Here is a 24,947-nt window from a genome sequence, read left to right as displayed (position 1 = left end):
TGTCTCTGTCCCTGTCCAGTGTTCCTGTCTCTGTCCCTGTCCAGTGTTCATGGCTCCCCATCTCTGTGACCCTGTCCCTTGCCTCTATTTCTCTGGGGTTTTTGCTCTGTGTCTCCGTCTATGCCTGTGGCCATCCTGTGGCCCTCTCTGGGTCTCGGTGTCCCTCTTTCTGTGGTGTCTGTCTCATCAGTGTTCCTTGGCCTCTCGCCGGAGGTCCCATCCATTCCTGTTTCGGTCTCCCTGACTCTCTCCCTCTCCTCGCCTCTATCTGTCTCTGTGGCTCTCTCTCGGTCGCTCTCCACCGGGCTGTGACTCTGGGCCTCCGTGTCTCCGTCCCTCTGTGTCTCTCTCTTGGAGGGTCAGTCTCTGTCTCCCGCACCCCTCAGCCCTCCTTCTCCCCGTGCCTCTGTGTCTGCGAACCTCCCTGTGCTCGCCTCTTCCTCCTCCTCCCGGCCCGGCCCCCGCTCTGACCCACTCCCTGGCTCTGCCAGCGTCTCCCTCGGTCGCTGGGGGTCTCTCTGGATGTTTGAGCTCAGTGTCTCCCGCCCCCACCCCGCCCCCCATCTTTATCCCTTTCTCACCCTTCTGGCTAGGAACCTCTCTCTCCGCGCCTGGGGGTCTCCCCGTCCCTCCACGCCCCCCTCTGGCCCTGGAAAACCCTGTGCATCCCCGTGCCTCCGAACGTCGGCCTCGCCGGGCTCCGGCCTCCGCTCTGTCTCTCCGCCCGCGTCCCCACCCCTCGCCAGTAGCGCCCGGCCCTCCCCCAACTCCCGAGCGCGTCCGGCTCCCGGCTCCCGGAGACCCGCGCTGTTGCCAAGGGCAACCACGGCCCGCCCCGCGCGGCGAAGTGCGGTGCATCCTGGGATTTGGAGTCTGAGCCTGAGGACTACCTGTTGTGGCCACGCGGCCGAGAACTTCCTCTCCCGGCGTGCCCCGCGAGGCGGAGGCGGGGCGCCGCGGCGGCGCCTGGGGACCCGGCCCCCCGCACCTTCTTCGGGAATTTTGGGGGTCCGGGGAGGCTTCCCGAAGCCGAAGGGGAGGTGAGGGAATCCGACTCTTCTCCAAACCCCTCAGAAGTGGGGTGCTCTTGCCTGCCAGCCACCTCCAGGCGTCCGGCCTGCCCAAGGGCAAGGATATGGGGTCGGGGTGGCCCTGGAAAGTGACCTAGGATCGATCCCACCTTGCCCTGCTTGGCTGCTTTTCCCGCATCACCAACATATCACCCCCGAGCTCTGGAGCTGTTCTCTCTGGTCCCTTCCAGAAGGGGTTCAAGCGGGGGGTGGGGGGAGGGGAGGGGGGCGAGACGCCCTTGGAGGAGGCAAGCATGGGTGTGGGTCGGAATTCCGGGGTGGGCACTGCAGAGATCAAACGGAGGCTTCTCCTGGAGAAGGAGTTTATCTATTCCCGTTAGCCCTTCCTTCTCTTCCGGGGGGGCCTCCTCCCTCCCTCGACATATCGCTTGCCATTGCTTTTGCGGGTGTTAAGTGCAGAAAATGGGTTTCATGATCCTGGGATTTTTGCGGGTTTGTTTATGTATTTGTGATTCTCCTCAGGCAACAGGACCTTCTCTGGGACAGATTCATTGTAGGCGTAATTCGTTTGCTCTTTATCAAGGTCTTCTATGGACAGGTTGTGTCAGGGAGCTTGGAACTGGGGGTAGGATGGAGCGGAGGGTGGGCATGTAGGCAGCGTCAGATCCTGAAGGCCCCTGGTATCACCTGTAGGCAGATATGGATTTGAGCAGGGGAGGGCAGTGTCAGAGGTTAGAAGCATCCCCCTGGGGCCAGGGTGGGCAAGAGGTGGGCTAGTCAAGGAGGAGGCTGGGGTACTAGCTCAGAACAAACAAAATGATACCTGAGCTGGGTCAGGAGCCTGGACAGACAGTGTCTGGTGAGCGACTGACAGAGCCGATGGGAAGAACCAGAGCCTGGGTTTGCAGGCTCGGGAGCCTATTACGGAGATGGGGAACCCAAGGAGTTGATTTTGGGAAGAAACGTTGCACTCAGATGGGGACACTGTATTTCTGAAATGCTCATTGGATTCCAAGGAGGGACAAATCTTATCCATTTCAATCCTAACCAGTTATCCTGGCTTGAGAGAGTAAATTTGGGAGATCCAAAGGCCAAAGTTTTCTTGGCCCCAGGCTCCCTCTTCCACCAGACCCAAGAATCTGGACCTTGCCCTCTCTCCTGGAGCCCTCCTCCCCAGCAATAAAGCAAGCACAGTTTTTCTTTTATCTTTATATTGATGTAAAAAAAAAAAAAAACCATTATGGATGTGGGAGTGAGGAAACGGACAAGTCTTCCCTCTGTGGTTGACAGCGGGGACTGATGGGAATCAGAAGCTCCAGGGAATTTAAAAAAAAAATAAAATATATATTTATACATTTATATATATGACGTTACGCGTGTGAGTCCCGGAGAAGCAGGAAGCAGCTACAAGAAGCAACGAGCATGCAGAAACACACGTGTGTGTGTGTGTGTGTTTGTGTGTGTACCACACTCAAGCAATGCAATTCAATTCTTCTGACTATGGCAACAGCAATCCCCACCTACCCAACCCAACCACCCCCCAGAAAAAGACGTTGAAAAGAAACTTCCCTTTTAGAAGAGGGCCACCCAGTACATTTTGCCCTCGTGACCAGGAAAAGGAAAAAAAAAACAAAGAAACAGAAAACAAACAACCAAACAAACCCAGGCTCACATTGCCTTTAAGGCTGGCAGTGGCCAACCTCTTCTCCCAGCAAAGGCAGTCCATGCTGTTTTTAACAGAGGCGGGAGGGCCACATCCCTGCCCCTATAAATACTTCAGACAGTTGTCCTTAAGACCATGCAGTTCTTTGCTAGCCACTTTTTCGATAACCCAGACAGCACTTGGGATGGAAAGCATTCACCCTTTACTTCCTTTAAGATGACCTCCAGGCAGTGGAATTTTAGTAAGCCTGGCAAAAATTCTGGTCAGTAAGCCTGGCAAAAGTTCTGGAGTCAATCTCAGGTGAGGCTGGGGGCCGGGCAGGGCCTGGGGACCCAAGGCCTGTGCTTTAAGCCTCATGCCCGTTGGAGATCACTGGCCTCCAGAGATTAAAGGGGACATGTGCTGTACACCGCCCTCCACTGGGAGAAAGGGAGCCCCATCCCTAGCTACCCACCCCCACCCCCACAAACACACATGTACACACCAACTAAGGCACAGCCAGGGCAGGCAGGCATGCTTTGGCAATGAGGCCCCTCGGGAGGCCCAGGGTATGAACAGCTGCAAAGAGGGGGGTGGGACGCGGAGCTCAGCACCTTTGGAGGTGGGGGGACAGTGGAGTGGTGGCAGAGAAGAAAGAAGTCTCAGAGCTCCCAAGGAAATCGGAAGAAAGAAACCAGGACAGAGATGGCCAGGATACAGGCAGATGAGAAAACAAACAAGAGGACCAGAATAGAGCCGAGAAACAAACAGGTAGGAAAGAAGAGGTGAAAACAGAAAGAGGCAAACAGGCAAAACAGGATGTGGGCAACCCAACAAAACAGGAAGGAAAGGCGAGAGCAACAGGAGAGAGGAGGCAGGAGCTAAAGGAACGGAGAGACGAGCAGGATGAATCGGGGTGGAAATGAGAAAGGTAGGAGAGAGGGAGCCAGGAAGAGCAAATGAGGGCGTGGGAAAGAAACCTCTGCGGACAAGAGGGAATTGAGAGCTCCCGTCGCCGTCGCCGGAGCCTCAGACCCTAACGAAAACCAGGCGGGCCGAGTACACCAGGTCAGCCAAGTAAGCCAGCAGGTTGATGGCCGTCAAGATGGCCACGGCCAGTCGGCAGTCCCAGGCGCACACGTAGTAGGTGTGACGGGCGCTGCAGCTCGCGTCCCATGACCGACGGGGCTGGCCGCCGTGCTTCTCGCTGAACTGGTAGAGCGGCCAGAGAACAATAGCAGTGGCGTACAGAAGGACAGAGAGCAGGGCCAGGCCCGACAGGAAACTGGGGAAGGAGATGGGCAGCATGTTGGTGCATTCGCCCAGGTTCAGCAGGATGGCCACGGCCGCCAGGATGAAGCAGATGGAGTACACGGCCACACACCACTCCAGGGCCGGCTGGTGCTGGTACAGGGAGGGGCTGCTGATGAAGGCGAAGATGATGCAGGCCACGAAGGTCTCCAGCACCTTGAGCAGCCCGGGCACGGTGGCCATGTAGCCGGTGATCTCCCCGGGGCGGGCCCGGGTCCAGGCCACTTCGGTGGCATAAGCCACGCAAGCGATGCAAGAGAAGGCGGTGGCGGCGATGGCGTGGTCCCGGGAGCGGCCGTGAGGCAGGAACTGGACGTAGGTGGTGGGGTAGATGATGGAGGCCGACAGGCAGAAGAGGGCAGCGTAGCACGCATAGGTGATGGGGAAGTTTCTCCAGGACAGGGGGAAGCGGGACTGGAGCCCGCATAACTCGACCACGAGGATGATGAGGGTCACAGAGAAGCAGAAGCACCAAGTGAACATGGACCAGTTACCCATGATCCCGGTCCAAGCACCCACACTGGCCACCAGGGAGAAGGCCACACAGGTGCAGAGCAGCTGCAGCAGGCGGAGGAGGCCCAGGGGCTGGGTCAGCGCCCGAGGGGACCCCACGATGGCTGGGGAGCCCAGGCCTGAGGATGACGACATGGTGGTCGTGACGGTCGTGCGGGTCACCGTCACCGGCATGGCTGGGAAGAAGGGAAAGGAAGTGTCCGCCAACGGTTCCGCATGTGGGAGTCCAGGCCCTCAGCCCTTCCTCCCCCGGGAACAAAGTGACCTGGACTCTAGCTGGGGGTGGAAACCCAGGGTGCAGGCTTTTCAGTTTTCAAAGTGGGACAGTTGCAGGCCTATGGGGATGAGTTGTTTACCGAGGTCCTAGCCCCCTCCTCCCTCTGGACTCGGGTTTTCTACCTCTCGTGTCAGAACCCAAGAGTCTAGGCCGTCTTTCTCCTTTCCTCTCTCTGCAACCCAACAACTACAAAACCATCTATCTTTCTTCCCACCCGGGGCACTCAAAGCTGCCCTCATTCCCCTAGGGACTCAGCTACCCAGCCACTCAGGACTCTGCTCTAAAACCTCCCAGACCATGGTCAGAATGAGAGGCCCCGCTTCGTGAGCTCTACCTGCTCCCTCTGGCTACCAGGGGCTCTGCACCCCTGGCTCCTGCATCCACCTGCATTTCCAGCCTCCAGACATTCAAGAGTCCAACCTCCAAGTGGGAACGTTCTCAGGGACCCACATGTGATCAGAGCTTCCAACCTCCCAGCCTATCTCTGGAACTGGGTCTGAACTCTCGGGAACACGCCCTCTCATGCCCACCCCCCACCTCAGAGATCAAGGGTCTGTGCCCTCCATCTGAATCCCACCTGGGATTTGGTTCTGGACTACTGCCCCCAAGGACACTGAGCTTCCTCCTGCCTATGCCCCTCCCCCACATGGAGCCCAACCTCCAAGTTCCCCAGCTTCCAAAAAACTCAGCGCTCCAGATTCTTGACTGTCCAGTGCCCCAGCCCCTTCCACTTAAATCTCCAGGCCTCTCACGTCAGATTACATAGCTTCAGACCTCAGGACTCTGGGTCCTCAGCCTTGAGTTCACCAGACACCTGTATTCCGGGAAATCAGCTTCTTTCTTCTGTCCCTCCAGAACCTACAACTTCTACCTCCTTGTCCTAAAGACCCTCAGGGATAGAGGGCCCAGCCTCTTGGGGACCAGGTGTCCAAATCCTCCCTCAGGCCCTAGGACATCTAATCTCTCAGCTGCCACCCCTAAAAGGCTCAGAAGGCCTTTCTTAGCGGCAGGGAAATAAAACTTCCTCCTTCCAGGATCAGGCACAGGAGGGCCTAGAGGACAGCAGAACAGGCTCTAACCTTGCCCAGCTGTCCCTGCAAGAGGCCCTGAGGACCCAGGAGCCCAGTTCCTCGACACACTTCTTTCCCAGGTACACAGGTCCAGGTCCCCAGATGTTCGTCCCTCTGACACAAAAGTCTAGGTGGGAAGCTCCCTCCTCCCTCAGACCCAGGAGTCCGGGCCCCCAGCCCCTCTTCCCTCTGACACGGAGTTCAGGCTCACTCACCTGCGGTCTTTGCCGAGAACCCCGACCGAGAAAGATCCGGCTCTGGAAGTGGATTAAGTCCGACACCTGGAAAAGGCTAGTCAGAACACAGGAGGGAGGGAGAGAGAGTCAGCGTCCAACTCGGCCCCGGCTCCGTCCTACGGGGACCCAGGCCACCAGCCCGCCCAACGCGGGGACTCGCCCAGAACTCGCGACCAGACTCTGCAGCCCGGGCGCCCTCCCAGCGGGGGCGGGGATTTGGCCGCGAGCCTGAGAGGTCCCGGAGGTGACCCCAGGGAAGCCCAGCCCCTTCTTCCTCCCCAGTCCCCAAACGGCGGGGGCAGGAACCCGGTAAAAGTGCACGCCCTGCGGGCCGGCGTGGGTGTGAGTGATCTTAACCCTGCCCAAGCCCAAGAAAGCCGCGGGGCCGGCGGGCGGGAGGGCCCTGGGCGGTGGCTGCGGGGGCGGACGGCCAGGCCGGGCGCAGCGTCTCCGGGCCTTATAAGGGCTTCAAGTCATCCCAGCCATCAGGAATGTGGCGGGACCAGGGCGGGGGGGGGGGGGGGGGGGGGCGGGGGGCCCCCCCCCCCGCGGGGGTCCGGGGGGGCCCGCCCCCCTCGGGGGGTTCGGGGGGGGGGGGGGGGGGGGGGGGGGGGGGGCGGGGCTGGGGCCTCCGCCCCGCGCGGGCCTCCGGGAGGGCCCGCCCCACTCGTGGATTTCGGGGGAGGAGGGTCCACCTAGGACGAGAGGCCTGAAGCCTGGATTTCAGGGTCCTTCTGGGTCCCTAGAGCAGGGGCTGGGAGCCTGGACCCCAAGAGGGTCTCTGGGAGACGAGTGGCTAGGAAGCCGGACCCCTGGGTTTGCGCAGCGGAACACCCCCACCCCCTCGAAGCAGGAAACTGCGATGTTGGAATCCAGTCCAGAGATTAGTAGCCACACCTCCCGCCACCCCTCGGAAGTCAGGTCCCTGGGCGAAGGCTGGGCCTCCCGGGCCACCTGGGAGGTGCTACGCGGGACTCGGCCACCTCCTCCCCCCACACGCCCTTTGAAAACCCGTTAGGAGGAAGTCGGGACCGGCCTACACTCTGGCGTTCTAGAAAGCGGGTACTGCTGGGTCCCAAGCAGGGAAGGAGGAAGAGCGCGAGCCACAACTCCAGAAGTGCCTCAAGGAAGGAGGTGGGTAGCTCAGGGACCACCCGGAGGGGAGGGGTCCATCTCCTTCCGCCCGGCTTCCGGCCGCCCCCTGAGATCAGAACTCAGGAATGCACAGCCAAAGACAGCCGGAGAGGGGACACACCGCTCCGGCTTCTCCGCGCTGCTTAAGGGCTCCCCCGGCCACGCCCATCCCCTCTCGCCACCTCCACGCCAAACACCACACCCCATCACTCAGGCTGAGAATCGCGTCCCTAAACCCCAGCCTCCACTCTCAGCAACCCAAGGTCGCTGGCCTCAGCCTTGGCTTCTCTCCGCCCAGGACACCAGCCTCCCAGTCCTCGCTTTTTGGCCTCTGGGGCCCAAAGTTCGAATTCTGTCCCCGGAATGAAGGGGTGGGGAGCGGGGAAGGCCACTCTCTTTCCCAAACCCAAACTCCCAACTCCAAGCTCCTCCCCTCCTGAAGACCTTCTTCTACTAGGTATCAGCCCCTTTCAACCAGAGCACAGAGGGATTCCCATCCCTCTCAAACCCAGGAGCCCAGACACCCAGGTCCCTCCTCCCTCAGACCCAGGAGTCCAGGCCCCCAGCCCCTCCTCCCTCAGACCCAGGACTCAGAGCCCCAGCCCCTCCTCCCTCAGACCCGGGAGTCCAGACTCCCAGCCCCTCCTCCCTCTGACGCGCAGGATTCAGGACCCCCGTTCCCCTCCTCTTTCAGATGGATGACCTGTATGAGTGCAGGTCTCAAGCCCTGTCCTCTCCAGAACCCGACTCCTGCTCCATGCCCTAGTCTTTCTAGAGAGTCAGACACTTCCGACCCCAGCCCTTCCCACCCTGTGCACCCAGGAATCCTGACCGCGGCTTCCACGCCGGGGATTCCGCAGCCTCACCTCTCCCGCAGGCGGCTGCTGCCGAGCAGAGGCGGCAGCTGCAGACTGTAAGGGTTTGCTTACTGGGTGGGGTCAGCGGGCTGGGGCGGGGCCGGGGGCGGGGCCGGGGGCGGGGCCGGGGACCCGGCGGGAGCGCGGGTTTCGGGCTGAGATAGGGACTCCCCGAGCCGGGGTATCCCAGCCCCACCCCCGAGGCGGGGCCAAGAAAAGACCACGCCCCTCCCCGGATACAACGGACCGAGCCTCCCCAGCCAAGCCAGTGGTGGGGGTGGAGGGCTGAGGTCACTGTTGCCGTGGTGACAAAACAGGAAGACACAACAGCTGGCGGTGTGGAGGCTCCTGGGGGCTGCCCTCCCCGACTCGGCCCTCGCGCAGTCTCCAGGCGCGGCCCGAGAAGGCCGTTGCCATGGCAACCCCTCTGTTTAGCGTCTGTTTAGGACGGAGCCCCCCGCCCAGGTCCCCCACCCCAGTCTCACCTCACTCAATCCTCCCTCTCCCTTCCGGCCCCCTCCCCTCCCCGTCTGCTCCAGCCCCGCTCTTCCAGGACGCATGAAATCTTGGACATCTGGGTGGCAGCCGGTTGGGAGACCAGGCCTCTCAGTTTAATGGGGTCTGTGGGCTAGGGTCTCTGAAAGGCGAAATAGTTGAGGCTGCTGATCTCTAGGCTTTAAGGGGTTTCTGCGCTGAGGTCCCCGACTCCTGGGTCCCCACATCTTCATTTATACTGGGACTCGCGGTGTTAGGGATTGGTGGGCGGGACTCCTGGGTCCCAGATGTCACAGTCGATGGGGGCAGGGGAAGGGCTGTTGATCGCAAAACGCCTGGATCTAGGGCGGTGGGAGTCGGAGGCACGGACTCCCAGGTTCCAAATGACGCCTAGGCTGGAGGCCCAGATTCTTGGCGCAAAAAGCCATCAAAGCTCAGACTCCTGGGTTTTCATCCGCTCAGATGTGGGCGCAAGCCGAGCCTCCTAGGTCTGGAACGGAGAGATATTTTGGCCTGCATTCCTGGTTCCCGGATTGAGGGAGGGGCTCAGGAGCTCGATGAGGACCGGGCTGGGAGGCAGGGGGCTTCAGATTCCTGGTTTCTGCAAAAAGGGAGGGGCCCGAGTCGCCGGTCTGCCCGAGGCCCACAACAGGGAGGGGCTGCGGGGTCCTTTCTTAGGGCGACTCGGGGGCCCTGAAACTGAGGGACGGAGTCCAGAAGCAAGCTGAAGCTGAAGGTCGGGATGCCTGCCCGGGGTAGGGGCGGGGACCGGGACGCCTGGGTCCCTCCCCGCTGGCCCTGCTCACTCACCGCGCTCTGCAGTCGTCCCCGGTGCGGCCTTGCTGGCGGCTGCCTCTGGGCGGGGCCTGGTGGCGGCTGCGGACGCTCCGCGACGCTGAGCTAACGGGGCGCTGCTGGGTGCCTTCCAGGAGGACAACTAAGGAGGCTTTGAGACCCAGCCCTAGGGTGGAAGGCGCGCGAGTCGCGACGGGGTGGGGTGGTGGGAAGGGGTCCGGGAGCCTGTCTAGCAGGCTGCGTGCCCTACGGAGGTGGGAGGGGCTGGGGGGCCTAGAATCGGTGAGCTCGGCAGTATGGGGGGGGCATGGGGGGGAGGGATGAGGAGCGTGCCTGCCCACTTTTGTGCCCCCGCAAAGGGGATAGGCACAGACCCTCTCTGTCATTTCTGTGCTCTGCATAGGGGAGGGGGTCTCCATGAGCCAGGCATCCCGGCCCTGCCTAAGGAGTCAGGACACCGTGCGAGTTGGAGGTTCTCCGGCGTGGTCCCCGGGTTCCACTCAGACACCTCCTTGGCCCCCAGTGCAGAGGCATCTCTCTCCCGCTTCCTGCCCCAGTCAGTCACCCTCTTTGACCCCCATAGCGGCACTCAGATACCCCAAATAGTCCAGGGGTAGCCTCCACCCACACAATTTACTATGTTGTGCTCTCTGGTGGAAATGTTTTTCTTTAGGCACGAAAAGTCCAAAACAGCAGAGTTCAGGGTAGCAGGAAGAGGAAGCAAATATTGAAAGAATGAGTCACTGGGTGTGATCTTGAGAAGTGATACCTTAGGGTTCCTGGGTATGTAATCTGGCACCATGCATGTGCCCCTGGTTCGGAGTGTTTGCCCATCCTGTAGGACGGCCCCCAACACCAAGGATGTTGTCTCCAACCTGGCACTGTAATGCACTCTCAAACAGGCTATACCTCTGTTTTATGAAGCTCACTGCTTTGGGGGGATGGGGTACATGGGCCTGCCCACCCACTTCCTAATAAATGGAATTCCTTGATCAGAAGCAATATTGTGTGGGTCAACATGATGGTGAATAGGGCCATTCAGTGGGTACACAGATGCTGCTGTTGGTGGGAGTGGGTAAGGAAAGGAAAGCAAATAAAACCCAGATTTAATTATTCCAGGGAGGAAAAAGTCATTGCTCAATTCATGATGGTGGGAGCCCAACATAATTCTCAGGTGACCAGGTGTTTGGCTGGTGTCCCTAGGAAACCTACCACGCTAGGGGCTCAGCGCTGCTCAAGGAAGCACTTTACTTAGTATTACTGATTTATTACAAAGGATGCAACTCCAGAACAGCCAAATAGAAGAGACACATAGGGCAAAGTATGGAAGGAGAGATGGAGAGCGTCCATGTGGAAATACCACCTCCCAGCACCCTGATGCATTTACCAACCTGTTTAGGAATTTTATGGAAGTTCCATTACATGGGATGGTTGATTAAATCATGGGCTATCCATGATCAAGCTCAATCTCCTCCAGGGAGGTCAGGGCTTAGGGCTGAAAATTCCAACCTTCCAATCACAGGATTGGTTTCTCTGGCAGTCAGCCCCCATCCTGAGCCACCTAGGGGCTCCCCGTGACTCATCTCATTAGCATAAACTCAGGTAGGATTGAAAGGGGCTTATATTGAATAAAAGATTCTCCTCTCACCCCAACCACTCAGGAATTACAAGGGTTGGGAATGCCTGGGTGGCTCAGTCGGTTGAGCGTCTGCCTTCAGCTCAGGTCATGATCCCAGGGGCCTGGGATCGAGTCCCACATCGGGCTCCCTGCTCAGCGGGGAGTCTGCTTCTCCCTCTGCTGCTCCCCGTGCTTGTGCTCTCTGTTCCTCTCTCTATCTGACAAATAAATAAATAAAATATTTTTTAAAAAAGGAATTACAAGGGTTTTAGGGAGCTCTGTTCCATCAATATCACATGGATCTTTCCATACATACTCCAGGTCCATCTGAAACTTGCATTCATTCATCAACAAATATTTATGAGTGAGCACAAAGCAGGCTAAGGAATACCTCCTCTCATGGAGATTTTATCTCATTTGTTAGTGGCAAAGGGCTTGAGATGCAGTAACTTCATCTGAATGGGATATTCCCACTGTCATCAGACTACCTGATTCTCAGGTAACTTCCTTGAGGCGACAGGCTCCCGATTTTCATGGTGTTTATCTCCCATGCTCTGGCATGTGTGTGTCTTAATAAGACATACAGTATATCTATCTGCTCCGTCCTGCTTTTCAGGTCTTATCTTTTCAGGTGTTATCAGCATTAGATCATATATGTGGTTCAAGTATCTTAAAAAAATAGAGAATTAGTGTAACCCCAGGGGAAGGTAAGACAATATTGCTGTTTACCTGTGTTACTGTTCTCGGGCTGCAGTAACAATCGTCACAATCCCGGTGATTCAGAACACAGAAATTTATTCTCTCGCCACCCTGGAGGCCAGAAATCTGAAATCGAATTATCAGCAGGGCCTCACTTACTCTGAAGGCTCTAAGGAAGAATGGGTTCCTTGCTTCTTCCAGCTTCTTGTAACTGTGGGTTCCTTGTCTTGTGGCCTCATCACTCAGGTGTCTACCCCCTGTTGTTATGCACCTTCTCTTCTCCTCTTCAGTCTGTCTCAAATATTCCCATCCACCCCTTATTAGGATATTAGGACATTTACCATAACCCAGGATGATCTCCTCTCCGCAAGATCCCTAAGTTCATCATCACATCAGCAAAGACCCTTTTCCTAAATAAGACAGCATTTATAGGTTCCAGAGATTTGGATGTGGACATATCTCTGGGGCTACTATTTAGCTACTACACCATCCCTAATGAAAGCAAACTGCATCTAGTTCCTCTGTCTGTTGTGATAGAGATAAATGGATTGGCCATTCTAGATGCCACGGGCTGGGTTGATTTCATCCATCAGGGAGTTCGCACCTGGAATAGCAGCTGCAATTGGAGTTACCCTGCTGGTGTCCCGTATACCCAGCTGTGAACCTTGTGGAAGTGGGGAAGAACGAGGGGCATTAGGGTCCTGTGTGTCCAGATCTCAGTTTTCCCCAGAGAGGTTGGGTTTCTTGAGATGATGGAAACCCATGGCTCCGGCACCATACAGGCGGGAGACTCCTAGATGCTGGCTCTCAGTCACCACTACCCTGCTCCAGCTCCTCCCTGCTCAAGGCCTCAGAAACCCTTGCTTTAAGTCCTTTGGAAGTATTCCACAATCAGCAAATCAAATTCCCCTATCAAAGCAACTTCAGCCTCTTCTTCTCCTTCTTCTTCTCCTCCTCCTCCTCCTCCTCCTCCTTCTCCTCCTCCTCCTCCTTCTTCTTCTTCTCCTCCTCATTCTCTCTTTTTTTTTTAAGTGGGCTCTACACTCAACGTTAGAGTTGATGCTAAGAGAGAGTTTATGCTAATGGGCTTGAACTCACAACCTTGAGATCGAGAATCACAGGCTGTACCCACTGAGGCAGTCAGGCACCCCAAAGCAACTTCTTTAAGTGTTCTTCTCTTGCCTTCAATGAAACAAATACACCCCTGGAGCACCTGAGTGGCTCAGTTGGTTAAGCATCTGCCTTCAGCTCAGGTCATGATCCCGGGGTCCCAGGATGGAGCCCCACATAGGGCTCCCTGCTCAGTGGGGAGTCTGCTTCTCCCTCTCCCTCTGCCCTTCTTCCTGCCCCCCATGCTCTCTCTCTCTCTCAAATAAATAAATAAAATAAGTAAAATCTTAAAAAAAAGAGAGAGAGAAACAAAGTACGCCTGCCCCCCAGCCTGTTCTCTGGCCATACCACCTTTTTGTCACATCTACTGACCTCCCGGTCACTTGCCCTCCTTTTCCACATGGTTTTCTGACATTCTCTAAAGAGCTTCCCATGAGCAGGTCATAGGTGGGCTGGGGGACATTGATTTCCTCAGCCCTCAGAGTGGCCTGATTGCCTCTGTCTATGGCAGGCTTATCTGTTTACCTCAATGAGCTGTAAAAATATCATCGTGTTTCTATTTTCCACATGATGGGAAGGCCTTTGGGAGGCACCTAGAGGAGATGCAGCGTTGATGGTGCTCTCCACTCCATCATCTGCTCAGTTTTCCACGCCCCTCTGACCTCAACCATTCCTCCTTCTGCCTTGCTTTCTCAGGAGCCCCCACCATGACCTTTTCTTTTTTTTTTTTTCCACCATGACCTTTTCTTAACTTGATATGAACCCGCATCTGCCCACCCTCTCTTTCCTTTGGGTATGATTCCAGGGTCCATCATTTCAATAATACTCTTGTCATGTTAGGCATCTAACACTCCTTTGCCCTTCTGTCTTTGTTTTGTTTTGTTAAGATTTATTTATTTATTTATTTATTTTAGAAAGGCAGGGAGGGGCAGAGGGAGAGGGAGAGAATCTCAAGGAGACTCCCCGCTGAGTTCAGAGCCCCACATGGGGCTCAATCTCAAGACCCTGAGATCATGACCTGAGCTGAAATCAAGAGTTGGACGCTTAACCAACTGAGCCACCCAGGCGCCCCTGCCCTTCTGTATTTGTAAGGCCCCAGTCTTGGAGAAGAACTAGCCCATCGATCAGGTTTCGTTTTGTTTTTCCAAGCTTATCCCTAAGCAACTGAGCGTTACTGAAGAAAGTCACCTTACAGTGCCGAATGTTTCCACCGTGAATATGTGGTGGCCGAACCCTCCATGAGCTCTCAACATTGCCCACAGTCCCACTGCTATCACCTGGTCAACTCATCCTCGTTTCCATGGTGACCAGTGCACTATTTTTATCCTCTTCAATCTCGGACACACTTTCTGCCTCCAGCCCTCCCCCCTCCCATTCTCAGCCTATGCCCTGCCTCCTTTATTTGAGAGATGATAGAAAACATCATCTGGGAAGTCCCCCAGTCTCCTAAAACCACAGACCTGACTCTATTTCCAGGACTACCTTCCTCTAACAAGTACAGAGTTGTTCTTTTTACCTCATGCCAATCCTTCTTAGCTTCGTGATTTTTATTTTTATTTATTTTTTTTTAAAGATTTTATTTATTTGACAGAGAGAGACACAGTGAGAGGGGGAACACTAGCAGGGGGAGTGGGAGAGGGAGAAGCAGGCTCCCCGCGGAGCAGGGAGCCCGATGCGGGGCTCGATCCCAGGACCCCGAGATCATGACCTGAGCCGAAGGCAGACGCTTAACGACTGAGCCACCCAGGCGCCCCGCTTCGTGATTTTTAAATACATCCTTCTCCTCATACCCTTGCTATTGCTATTACTATCCATCTTCTTTTTGGATAGTCAGTATCTCCCACTCAAAGAATCTTTCACTGACTTTTCAAAAAATGATAGTTATATTTAATTGTGGTAAAAGTGCACGTAACATAAAATTTACCTTTTAGATCATCTTTAAGTGTACAGTTCAGTGGCATTGGGTATAACCACGCTGTGACCATGTGAAGACGCAGAAAAGATGGCAGTCTACAAGCCAAGGAGAGGAACTTCAGAAAAAAAACAATCGCACATTGATCTGGGGTTTCTAACTTGCACAACTGTGAGGAAATGAACTTCTGTTTATTTCTGTAAATTCTGTAAATTTCTATATCACCCAGTCCATGGTACTTTCTTATGGACCCTCTCCCCCCCGCCCCAGCAAACTAATATGGATAACTGATGCTGTTGGTATCTCCTTCCAACCTGAAACACTGTCCTCTAGGATTACGTGGCACATCATTCTCCTGGTTTTCCTTTTGCCTCTTTGGGCTCCTTCTCTGACTCCTTTGTAAGCTCATGCTCCTTTGATACTAGAGTTCCTCAGAACTCTTCCTGAGCCCCTGCTCTTCTCATGACCCACTCTTGCTAGGGGATCCCATACACACCAGACTTCGGGTGGAACCAATGGGTAAACAACCCATGTACTAGTGAAGATCCTAGCTGAGCAAAGGCAAGATATCAGTGGCTGAAACAAGGGCTGGCCAATAAAAACAATAATGTGAGCCATGTGTGCAATTTTAAATTTTCTAGTAGCCACATTAAAATGAAATAGAAGGAGGGGCGCCTGGGTGGCTCAGTTGGTTAAGCGACTGTCTGGCTCAGGTCATGATCCTGGAGTCCCTGGATCGAGTCCCGCATCGGGCTCCCTGCTCGGCAGGGAGCCTGCTTCTGCCTCTGACCCTCCCCCCTCTCATGTGCTCTCTCTCTCTCATTCTCTCTGTCTCAAATAAATAAAAATTTTAAAAAAATCTTTAAAAAAATGAAATAGAAGGAAAGGGTTAATCTTAACAACATATTTAATCCAATACATCAAAAATTTCAACATATGACACTAGCCACGTTTCCAATGTTCAACAGGCCCATGTGGCCAATGGCTGCCGTATTAGACAATACAGACCTACGCAAGATAATGATATATTTCTCTCTCTTCTAGCAGTCCAAGAGTTAGCAATCCAGGGTTGATATGATACCTCCACCGTCTCGAGGAACCATTCTCTCTTGTTGCTTCAACAAGGGCTTCTGTCTGGGATCCAGCATGTGATCCAGATCATACCCCTATGTTGGCATTGCCTCCAGCAGGAAGAGGGGAACAGGGAGAGGTTGGCATTCTTCCTTCTTTTCGAGGGTGTAATCCTGAAATTGCATTGTCCAGAACTTAGCTGCATGACCACGCGGAGCTATAAGGGAGACTGGGGGAATCTAGTCTTCAGCTGGGGAGACATATGTCCAGATAAACCTTCTATTACAGAGGAGAGAAATTGGGGAAAACTACTGATAGGAATAGACTACAACTCATAGAAATAGACTGCAACCCAGATCTGTGCGCTCCAGATGTGTGTTTCCAGGTGCCCCCGTGCCTCCCCGCGGATGACACAGAAGTCCAAACTCAACACATCTACAATGAACAGAAGACCTTTCCTCCAAAAAGGAGGAACACACAGCACACACCACCAGTGAGTATCGCCAGCCCTCATCCAGTTGCAGAAGCCAGAATGCTAAGTCATCACGGATCATCTCAGCCCCTACATCCAGGACACCCCCAAGTCCTGTCATGTTTGCTTCCTGTATTTCCTCTCAGATTCACCAACTTCTGTACATCTCTGTACTAGTCACATATTGCTGGATAATAAATTTCTCCAGAACTCAGTGTGGTTTTGTAATACTTTTTTTTTTTTTGAGAGAGAGAGAGAGAGAGCGGGGGAGGAGCAGAGGGAGAGGAGAGAGAGAGAATCTTTTTTTTTTTTAAAGATTTTATTTATTTGCGAGAGGGAGAATGAGAGACAGAGAGCATGAGAGGGGGGGAGGGTCAGAGGGAGAAGCAGACTCCCTGCCGAGCAGGGAGCCCGATGTGGAACTCGATCCCGGGACTCCAGGATCATGACCTGAGCCGAAGGCAGTCGCTCAACCAACTGAGCCACCCAGGCGCCCGAGAGAGAGAATCTTAAACAGACTCCATGTCCAGCATGGAGCCCGACTTGGAGCTCCATCCCAGGACCCTGAGATCATGACCTAAACCGAAACCAAGATTGAGGCGCTTTACCGACTCAGGCACCCGGGCACCTCAAAACTCAAGTGTTTTAAAGGAAGGAAATTCAGACACCCGCTACAACACAGATGAGCCTGGAGGACATTATGCTACATGAAATAAGCCGGACACAAAAGGGCAAATACTGTGTGATTCCACTTACATGAGACATCTCTAGTAGACAGAGGTATGGATACAGAAAGTGGAATAGTAATTACCAGGGGCTAGAGGCAGGGAGGAATGAGAGTGTTTAAGGGATACAGAGTTTTAGTGTGGGATGTTAAAAAGTTCTGGAAATGTGCAGTGGTGAAGGTTACACAACCATGAGAATGCAGCGGGTCCCGGCTGGCTCAGTGGGAAGAGTGTGCAACTCTTGATCTCAGGGTCATAAGTTTGAGCCCCACAGTGGGTGTAGAAATTACTTAAATAAACCAAAAAAAAAAGACTTACTTTTGAAGCCAAATACTTGAGTGAGTGTTGTGTTGGCACAAAGCTACATGAATAACACAATGGAACAGACTGGAGCTGTCAGAATAGAACAGGAGAAAGTGGAAAAAAGGAAGCACTCTGAACCCCCCCCCTTTTTTAAGGAATGTTTGAGTATTGCAGTGTGATTTGTAAGAAATCTATATTTAGTCCCTCCGATGACCAAATAGATATTTCTCCTATCATCCACAGTTCTGGATCACAACTCCTGAAAGCCTTGGGATTTCCTGTGATAAGAATGATAAATTATCTTTTGTTAATTAAAAGGAGATTTTGGGACCCCACCCAAGGGCGGGGGCTGGTGGCCAGGAGGACCAACCACGTGACTAGAGGGTTGGAATTTTCACTCCCCCTGACCTCTGGGGAGGGGAGAGGTTGCAGGTGGAATCAGCCAGTGGCCAATGAATCAGTCAATCATGCCTATGTAATGAAGCCTCCAAGAGCCCCGAAAGGACTGGGTGGATTCAGAGAGAGCTTCTGGGTTGGGGAGCGTGGGGGGACCTGGGAGAGTGGTGATCCAGAGAGCAGCACGGAAGCCCCACGCCCTTTCCCCACACCTGGCCCCATACATCTCTTCCATCTAGCTATTGATAAATATCCTTTAAAATATCCTTTGAACCTAAGTGTTCCCTGAGTTCTGGGAGCTGCTCTAGCAATTTAAAAGAACCTAAGGGGGGTGTCTGGGTGGCTCAGTTGGTTAAGCATCTGCTTTTGGCTCAGGTCATGATCCCAGGGTCCTGGGATCCAGCCCCGCATCAGGCTCATTGCTCAGCGGGGAGTCTGCTTCGCCCTCTGCCTGCCGCTCTGCCTACTTGTGCTCTCTCTGTGTGTCAAATAAATAAATAAAATCTTGTAAAAAATTAAAAGAATTGGGGCGCCTGGGTGGCTCAGTCGTTAAGCGTCTGCCTTCAGCTCAGGTCATGATCCCAGGGTCCTGGGATCGAGCGCCGCATTGGGCTCTCTGCTCGGCGGGAAGCCTGCTTCTCCCTCTCCCACTCCCCTTGCTTGTGTTCCCTCTTTCGCTGTGTTTCTCTCTGTCAAATAAATAAAAAAATCTTTAAAAAAAAATTAAAAGAACCTAAGGAGGAGGTTGTTGGAACCTCCAATCCATAGCCATTGGTCAGAAGCACAGACAATGGGTTGGGGTGTTGCGGCGGGCATCTGTTGTGGGGGTGGGGGCAGTCTCTGTAGAACTGAGCCTTTAACTTGGGGGATCTGGTGCTATCTCTGGGTAGATAATGTCAGAATTGATTTGAATTCTTGGACACTAGCTGGTGTCCAAGAACTTGTTGTGGGGTGGGGGAACCCCTCCCATGTTGGAATAGGTCCGGGAACCCTAAAAGAGTTGGTGTCAATAGAAGTATGGTAAATAGAATTATCCAAATTTTACTAGAATGGGTTTTTCCAAGGTCCACACTTGCTGGACTGGACTGGCCTACAGCAATCCTCAAGAGTGAATCAGTCCTTAATGTTCTCACGATGACCGGGAAACCCACCCCCTCAGAAGTACCTCTCCAGAGTTCTCAGTATCTCTAGTTCTTAGACCATCTAGCACCAAAGCCTACGAATGAATTTCTGCTTTCTTCCAGAGCAGCACCATCCAATAGAAATATAATGCGAGCCACAAATGTAATTTAAACATTTCTAGTAGCTACATTTTAAAACGTAAAAAGAGACAGGTAAGTTAACTTTAATAACATATTATATATAACCCAAATTATTGATGAGATGTTTTATATCTTTTTTTTTTTTTTTTTTTAGTAATCTCTATACCCAATATGGGGCTCAAACTCACAACCCTGAGATCAAGAGTCCCGCATTTTACCGACTGAGCCAGCTGGGTGCTCCTACATCATTTTTTTTTTTTTTGAAGATTTCTCCGTAAGATCTAGCTGTTGGCCATGGTGATGATGCTGGCCTGTACTCTCTTCAAAATTCAGGGACTATTTTGCATTTTTTTTTAAAGATTTTTTATTTATTTGAGAGAGAGAGCACGAGCCAGGGGGAGGAGCAAAGGGAGAGGGAGAAGCAAACTCCCTGCTGAGCAAGGAGCCTGATGCAGGCAGATTCCAGGAACCTGGGATCATAATCTGAGCCGAAGGCAGATGCTTAACTAACTGAGCCACCCAGACGCCCCACTATTTTGCATTTAGAGCACATCTCAATCTGGATGCTAAGTTTTCAAGGGAAAACGCTTCATCTGTAGGTAGAATTCATAAAATAGCTGAAAAAGTAAATCCCTACGCCCAAGTTGTCCAAACATACTTGGAAGTTATCTAACCGTATCAAGTATCAGCTTTTATTTTATTTTTTATTTCTTAAATTTTTAAAATTTATTTACTCGACAGAGAGAGACACAGCGAAAGAGGGAATACAAGCAGGGGGAGTGGGAGAGGGAGAAGCAGGCTTCCCGCGGAGCAGGGAGCCCGATGTGGGGCTCGATCCCAGGACCCTGGGATCCTGACCTGAGCTGAAGGCAGACGCTTAACGACTCAGCCACCCAGGTGCCCCAAGTATCAGCTTTTAGATTAAACATCAGTAAAATGTTAAACCCAGTTCTTTAGTCCCACTGGCCAAAGCTCAAGACACTCATCATGGCTATCGTATTGGATAGCTCATCCTTAAAGCGTTACTTCCTCACGCTCAGAGTGGAACTCTGTGTTTTTGAAGTGTGCCAGCCTAAACCAGCAAACAGATTCCAGCAGTACTTTTAAAAAATAACAATATAATTGTGGGGCGCCTGGGTGGCTCAGTCGTTAAGCGTCTGCCTTCAGCTCAGGTCATGATCCTAGGGTCCTGGGATCGAGTCCGGCATCGGGCTCCCTGCTCTGCAGGAAGCCTGCTTCTCCCTCTCCCACTCCTCCTGCTTGTGTTCCCTCTCTCGCTGTGTCTCTGTCAAATAAATAAATAAAATCTTTAAAATATATATAATTGTGACCAAGTGGAGTTTACTCTGGAAATGCAATAGAGAATGGCTCAACATGGAAATGGCTCATATTCAGAAACCATTAATGAGATGTTATCACATTCGCAGAGCCGGGTAGGAAGAAAAGCCTATGACGATCCCATCTATACGAAAAGAGTATTTGGCAAAATTGAATCTCTATTAGTGCTTAAAAAACAACAACACTGAATGAGTAGGAAGTTATAGTTGCCAAAGCTGTTAGACATCTGTGGTCCTCCAAGGTTGCTGTTCTGGGAGGGACTTCCCTGGTCTCTGGTATCAGGGCGCGCCTACGGCCCCTACTTCTCGGAATGCTCTTTGCAGGACGTCAGCATATATAAACGCTATAGAGAACACCAGGTATTGTGGGGGCTTCCCGGTATCTAGACCCCCCACCTTCTTACTTTGGGAGTAGTTCCTCGCTGTGGGTACTGTGGTGGGGGCTGGTGTCTGATTTTTTAGGAAGCCTAGGGGAGCCAGACCTGCCTTCCTCCTAACCCTTCGGACGTAGGGATAATTGAAAGCTTCCTCCTGGGCCTCTGATTAGGCAGGAAAGGACATGGGGACATTCAGAGTGCAGGCGGAAGGGAGAAGGCTTCATTCATTGGTCAAGCGAGGAGAGGAGGGGTTGTCCAGTGGAGACGGTGGGCGGTGGCCACCCCGTGGCAGCTTCCCAGCTGCCTGTGGTTTCACATGACTTTAGGGACACTCTGCTGGTCTATTCTTGGCTTCCCACCAAATTCCCAAGCTTGATTGTCTAGCCTTCCCATGCATAATGTGATTTACTCAGGGTCCCTCCCATAAATGCCTTCCCTGCTTCTTAAACCCAGAAGCAATGTCATTTGCAAACCAGGACCTCAGTAGGGAGGAGCCCTCGATGCCGATGCTACCCTGCAGGAGACCCTCAGGAATTACCCTTCGTGGGATCTGAAAGGAGATGTCATGGCCATGATACGATTTTCATTTTCCCCCATAATGCAGATTGGATTAACAGATGGTGACTTTCATCCTCCTTAAGTAAAACAGACTGGAGTCTTCTGTTTTGAAGATGTAGGCTGCATTTGTGGGGCGGAGGGGAGGAGGTGAGGAAGGAAATCTAGTTGATTTGTAAAACTCCCCTGCTAAATGTTCTTATCGGATGGGAAACAAATCAAGTCCCCAGCTATAGGGGACTGGATAAGCGAAGGGAGGTACCTCCAGATAATGCAACAATGTGCATATCTTAAAAAAAAAAAAAAAGGAATTGGAAGAGCTCTGTTTACCTAAGTGGAAAATTTTCCAGGGTATGGATTTAATGAAGAAGGCAAGATGCAGAACGGTGTAAGAGGATTTAACCTTTTGTGTGAGAATATTTAAAATTAGAATAGGTCTATTTGCTGATTTTTTTTTTAAGATTGTATTTATTTATTTGATTAAAGAGAGAGAGCGTGTGCGCACAAGCAGGGGGGAGGGGCAGAGGGAGAGGGAGAAGCAGGCTCCCCACTGAGCAGGGAGCCCGATGCGGGGCTCGGTCCCAGGACCTCAGGATCATGACCTGAGCCGAAGACAGACTTCACTGACTGAGCCACCCAGGTGCCCCTATTTGCTGATGTTTGTCCCTAAAAGCTGAAGCTTGCAAGGGTGGGCAGAAAATGCAATGTGGAGTAGAAGAGGGTGGAAATGGGACTTCTTCATGTGTATGGATACATTGCAAAATTTAAACATATTAACCGATTATTTCCAATTATATCTAAGTGTAGATTATATGACTCAATGCACGTGAAATGCTTAGAAGGATGACTCCATATCGGCAGACATTAATAATGGTATAATACCTAACATATCCTAATATTGTATAAAATACGCTGTGGAAAGTTCCAGGAAGATACAAAAGAAATCGGGTCTGACCAGAGGGACAGGATAACAGGGCAACTGGCAGGCGGGCACGGGCAAGAGACTTATTTTTCACTACCCACCCCTTTTCTGTATTTTCTGAATCCTCTGCCGGGGTAAATATATTACCAAGTCAAAAACGTGTAAGTACGCATGCATGCAATTTAACGGGCTATTTTTAATCTGCCAGGCAAGGAGCCTTATGATGATAAATGAATACAGATGCCTTTTCCTTATTGAGCTCCCTTTCTCCGATTAAAATAGTGGGGATCAAACACGCACAGTTGGAAGGCTTGGAGGCCCAGGCTGATTTATCCCGGTGTCCGTGATCTGCAGGCGTGAGATGCATCCCATACTTGCTGTGGGGTCCCAGGGCTCTGTGAGCCAGGCTGTGGCTCTCGAGGCTGGGGTCACCCCCACCATGATGACCACCTGGCCCCGTTAACTTCTGCATGCCTCTGGGGGACCTAGCGTGGGGCCCAGAGTCAATAAAAATTACCCATCTCGGGTCACCTAGGGCTGAACCTTGGCTTCCACCATTTGTGGTCTCTTTCTAAATCTGTAGTTAAAAGGCGCAGTTCAGGGAAAACTCACAAAAACAATTCCAGATGGCCCAGCCCTGCGGGCGCATCCATGATAGGCCGCCCTCTAGGGGACTGTGAGGGTGGAATGCATTCATCCTGGATTTGGAAGAGGTGCCTTTTCCTTCTTGCTCGTTCCAAGCGAAGGCAGCACCCGGAGGAGAACAGGGCACAGGAGAACAAGACACAAGATCCTCACTGCTCTGTGCACACGATCCTGGGATCGAGTCCCGTATCGGGCTCTTGTGAGAGACGGTGAAGATGCAAACAGACAGTTTGTGTCTGAGAAGTGACATAAAGTATGTGCAGAATATCGGGGGTCTGCTTTAGACAGAGTGGTCAGAGAAGGGCCTCGGGAGGGTGTGACACGTGAGCTCAGTGCTGGAGGATGAAGAGAAGCTGCCTCCCAAAGAGACAGAGGAAGGCGGCACATTCCAGAGCAGGTGCAGGTGCCCTGAGGGAGAGAGAAGAGCAGGAAGGTGACGTGGCTGAGTCCAGAGCCACAGAGGAGCTGGTGGGAGGGAGGCCTCTAATGTGCTTTTCTCACAAAGACAGATGCACAGGTGGATGAAACAGATACACACATAGAAAGTCACTTGGGGGCGCCTGGGTGGCTCGGTTGGTTAAGCATCTGCCTTCGGCTCAGGTCATGATCCCAGGGTCCCGGAATCAAGTCCTGCTCAGCGGGGAGCCTGCTTCTCCCTCTGTCTGCTGCTCTCCCTGCTTACGCTCGCTCTCTGACAAATGAATAAAATATTAAAAAAGAAAGAAAGAAAGTCACAAGACTTACGAACAAACATACACCACATTGCATTGGAGAAAGGAGGGGCTTTTTTTTTTTTTTGAGTCTTGCTGAGCCAATGCCCCTGAGGGAGTTCAGACCAAGTCTCCCCAAAAAGGTCCCACTTTGGCATGTGGACTATTTGGGGCTGAAGGCAATCGAGACCCTGCAGGCTCAAGAGAAACTTTTGCCCCTCCCTTCACTACCTAGAAGACTCTAAATTGGGGGTCTTCCCAGAATTAGAGCTATTACCAAAGATAAGTTTTATCTGAATGCCCATCTGCACGGCAGGGCAAACATCTAGTTACCAAACGTGTTCTTATTGCCCTGCTCCCCTTTGAGGCCCCAGCCCCCAGCCCACTCCTTAGCTCAGCATGGCACAGATACCTACCTCATCTTGCCTCTCTGTCTTGGAACCTCTCGTGTATGTGGGGATCCTGTATGTGTAAAATTAAACTTCATTTTCCCCTGTGACTCTGCCTTGTGTCAGTTTAATTCTTTGACCAGCCAGAAAAACCTTGGAAGGGTAGAGAATTTACCCCAAACAACCCCCACCCATACCATACCCTCGAATAAATTTCCAGATGGCTCTGAGCTAACCGTGAAATATAAAGCAGGGGCGCCTGGGTGTCTCAGTTGGTAGGCCTCTGCCTTTGACTCAGGTCATGATCCAGGGTCCTGGGATTGAGCCCCACATCCGGCTCCCTACTTGGTGGGAAGCCTGCTTCTCCCTCTCCCACTCCCCCTGCTTGTGTTCCTGCTCTCGCTATCACTCTCTCTGTCAAATAAATAAATAAAATCTTTAAAAAAAAAAGTTTAAGTTGAGCTATCTTAAAACAGAACTTTTATTGCTATAGATTAAATGTCTGTACTCCTCAACCTACCCCCCACCCCCGCCCATATACTGAAATCCCCAATGTGATGGTTTGGGGAGGTTTAGATCATGAGGGTGGAGCCCTCGTGAATGGGATTGATGCACTTATAAAAGAGACCCCAGAGATCCCCTTGCCCCTTCCTCCATGTGAGGACACAGGGAAAAGACAGACAGCCCTCTCCAAGCCAGGAGGCGAGCCTTCGCCAGATGCAAAATCGGCCAGCACCTTGATCTCGGGCTTCTCGCTTCCAAAAGTGTGACAAGTAAGTTTGGACTGTTTGTAAGCCACCCGGTCCATGGTATTTTGTTAGAGGGGCCTGAATGGACTAAGGCATCCGCTCATCAAAAGCTACCTTTGAGGGATGCCTGGGTGGCTCAGGTCATGATCCCAGGGTCCTGGGATCGAGTCCCGTATCGGGCTCCCTGATCAGCGGGGAGTTATCGGGGAGTCTGCTTCTCCCTCTACGCCTCTCCCCTGCTCATGATCTCTCTCTCTCAAATAAATAAAATATTTATTTATTTATTTATTTTTAAAGATTTTATTTATTTATTTTGACAGATAGAGACATAGCG

At 52.6% G+C, this 24,947-nt stretch overlaps 2 protein-coding genes and 1 long non-coding RNA gene across 6 annotated transcripts in view; 1 reads left to right on the top strand and 2 right to left on the bottom strand.

The window, feature by feature from the left end:
- Window positions 1–1,218, bottom strand: part of PRKCG (protein kinase C gamma) — a 19,283-nt gene extending 18,065 nt beyond the window's left edge. The window contains exon 1 of the mRNA XM_034986513.1: window positions 1,181–1,218. Coding sequence (XP_034842404.1) covers window positions 1,181–1,218 — 38 coding nt within the window. The remainder of the gene's footprint in view (window positions 1–1,180) is intronic.
- Window positions 1,219–2,257: 1,039 nt separating this feature from the next.
- Window positions 2,258–9,443, bottom strand: MYADM (myeloid associated differentiation marker). 2 transcript variants are annotated; one of them, XM_034986372.1, is made up of 3 exons: window positions 9,377–9,443; window positions 6,060–6,135; window positions 2,258–4,673 (listed from the first exon to the last, which is right to left on the bottom strand). In XM_034986372.1, exon 3 carries the CDS (start codon window positions 4,669–4,671, stop codon window positions 3,703–3,705), a length of 969 nt encoding a protein of 322 aa, XP_034842263.1. In that variant the 5' UTR covers window positions 4,672–4,673; window positions 6,060–6,135; window positions 9,377–9,443; the 3' UTR covers window positions 2,258–3,702. The 2 variants fall into 2 exon arrangements, with proteins under 2 accessions (XP_034842263.1, XP_034842262.1); XM_034986371.1 differs by lacking the exon at window positions 9,377–9,443 and adding an exon at window positions 8,081–8,126.
- On the top strand, window positions 6,282–16,457 carry LOC117997931. Of its 3 annotated transcripts, XR_004675913.1 has the most exons (3): window positions 6,282–6,422; window positions 7,099–7,214; window positions 15,745–16,457. It is a non-coding gene; the product is annotated as an uncharacterized LOC117997931 (long non-coding RNA). The 3 variants fall into 3 exon arrangements; XR_004675912.1 differs by lacking the exon at window positions 6,282–6,422 and having other exon boundaries at window positions 6,690–7,214; window positions 15,748–16,457; XR_004675911.1 differs by lacking the exon at window positions 6,282–6,422 and having other exon boundaries at window positions 6,691–7,214.
- The last annotated feature ends 8,490 nt before the right edge of the window (window positions 16,458–24,947 follow it).

The sequence above is a fragment of the Mirounga leonina genome, unplaced genomic scaffold (assembly GCF_011800145.1).
Source record: "Mirounga leonina isolate KUSES-001 unplaced genomic scaffold, KU_Mleo_1.0 Mir_376, whole genome shotgun sequence".
In the NCBI taxonomy this organism is placed as follows: domain Eukaryota; kingdom Metazoa; phylum Chordata; class Mammalia; order Carnivora; family Phocidae; genus Mirounga; species Mirounga leonina.
The sequence above is the reverse complement of the archived record's forward strand: the minus strand, read 5'-3'. Positions and strand labels throughout refer to the sequence as shown.

Coding starts and splice junctions, on each gene's coding strand:
- MYADM (XM_034986372.1), bottom strand. CDS start 4,671: ATGCCGGTGACGGTGACCCGCACGACCGTCACGACCACCATGTCGTCA.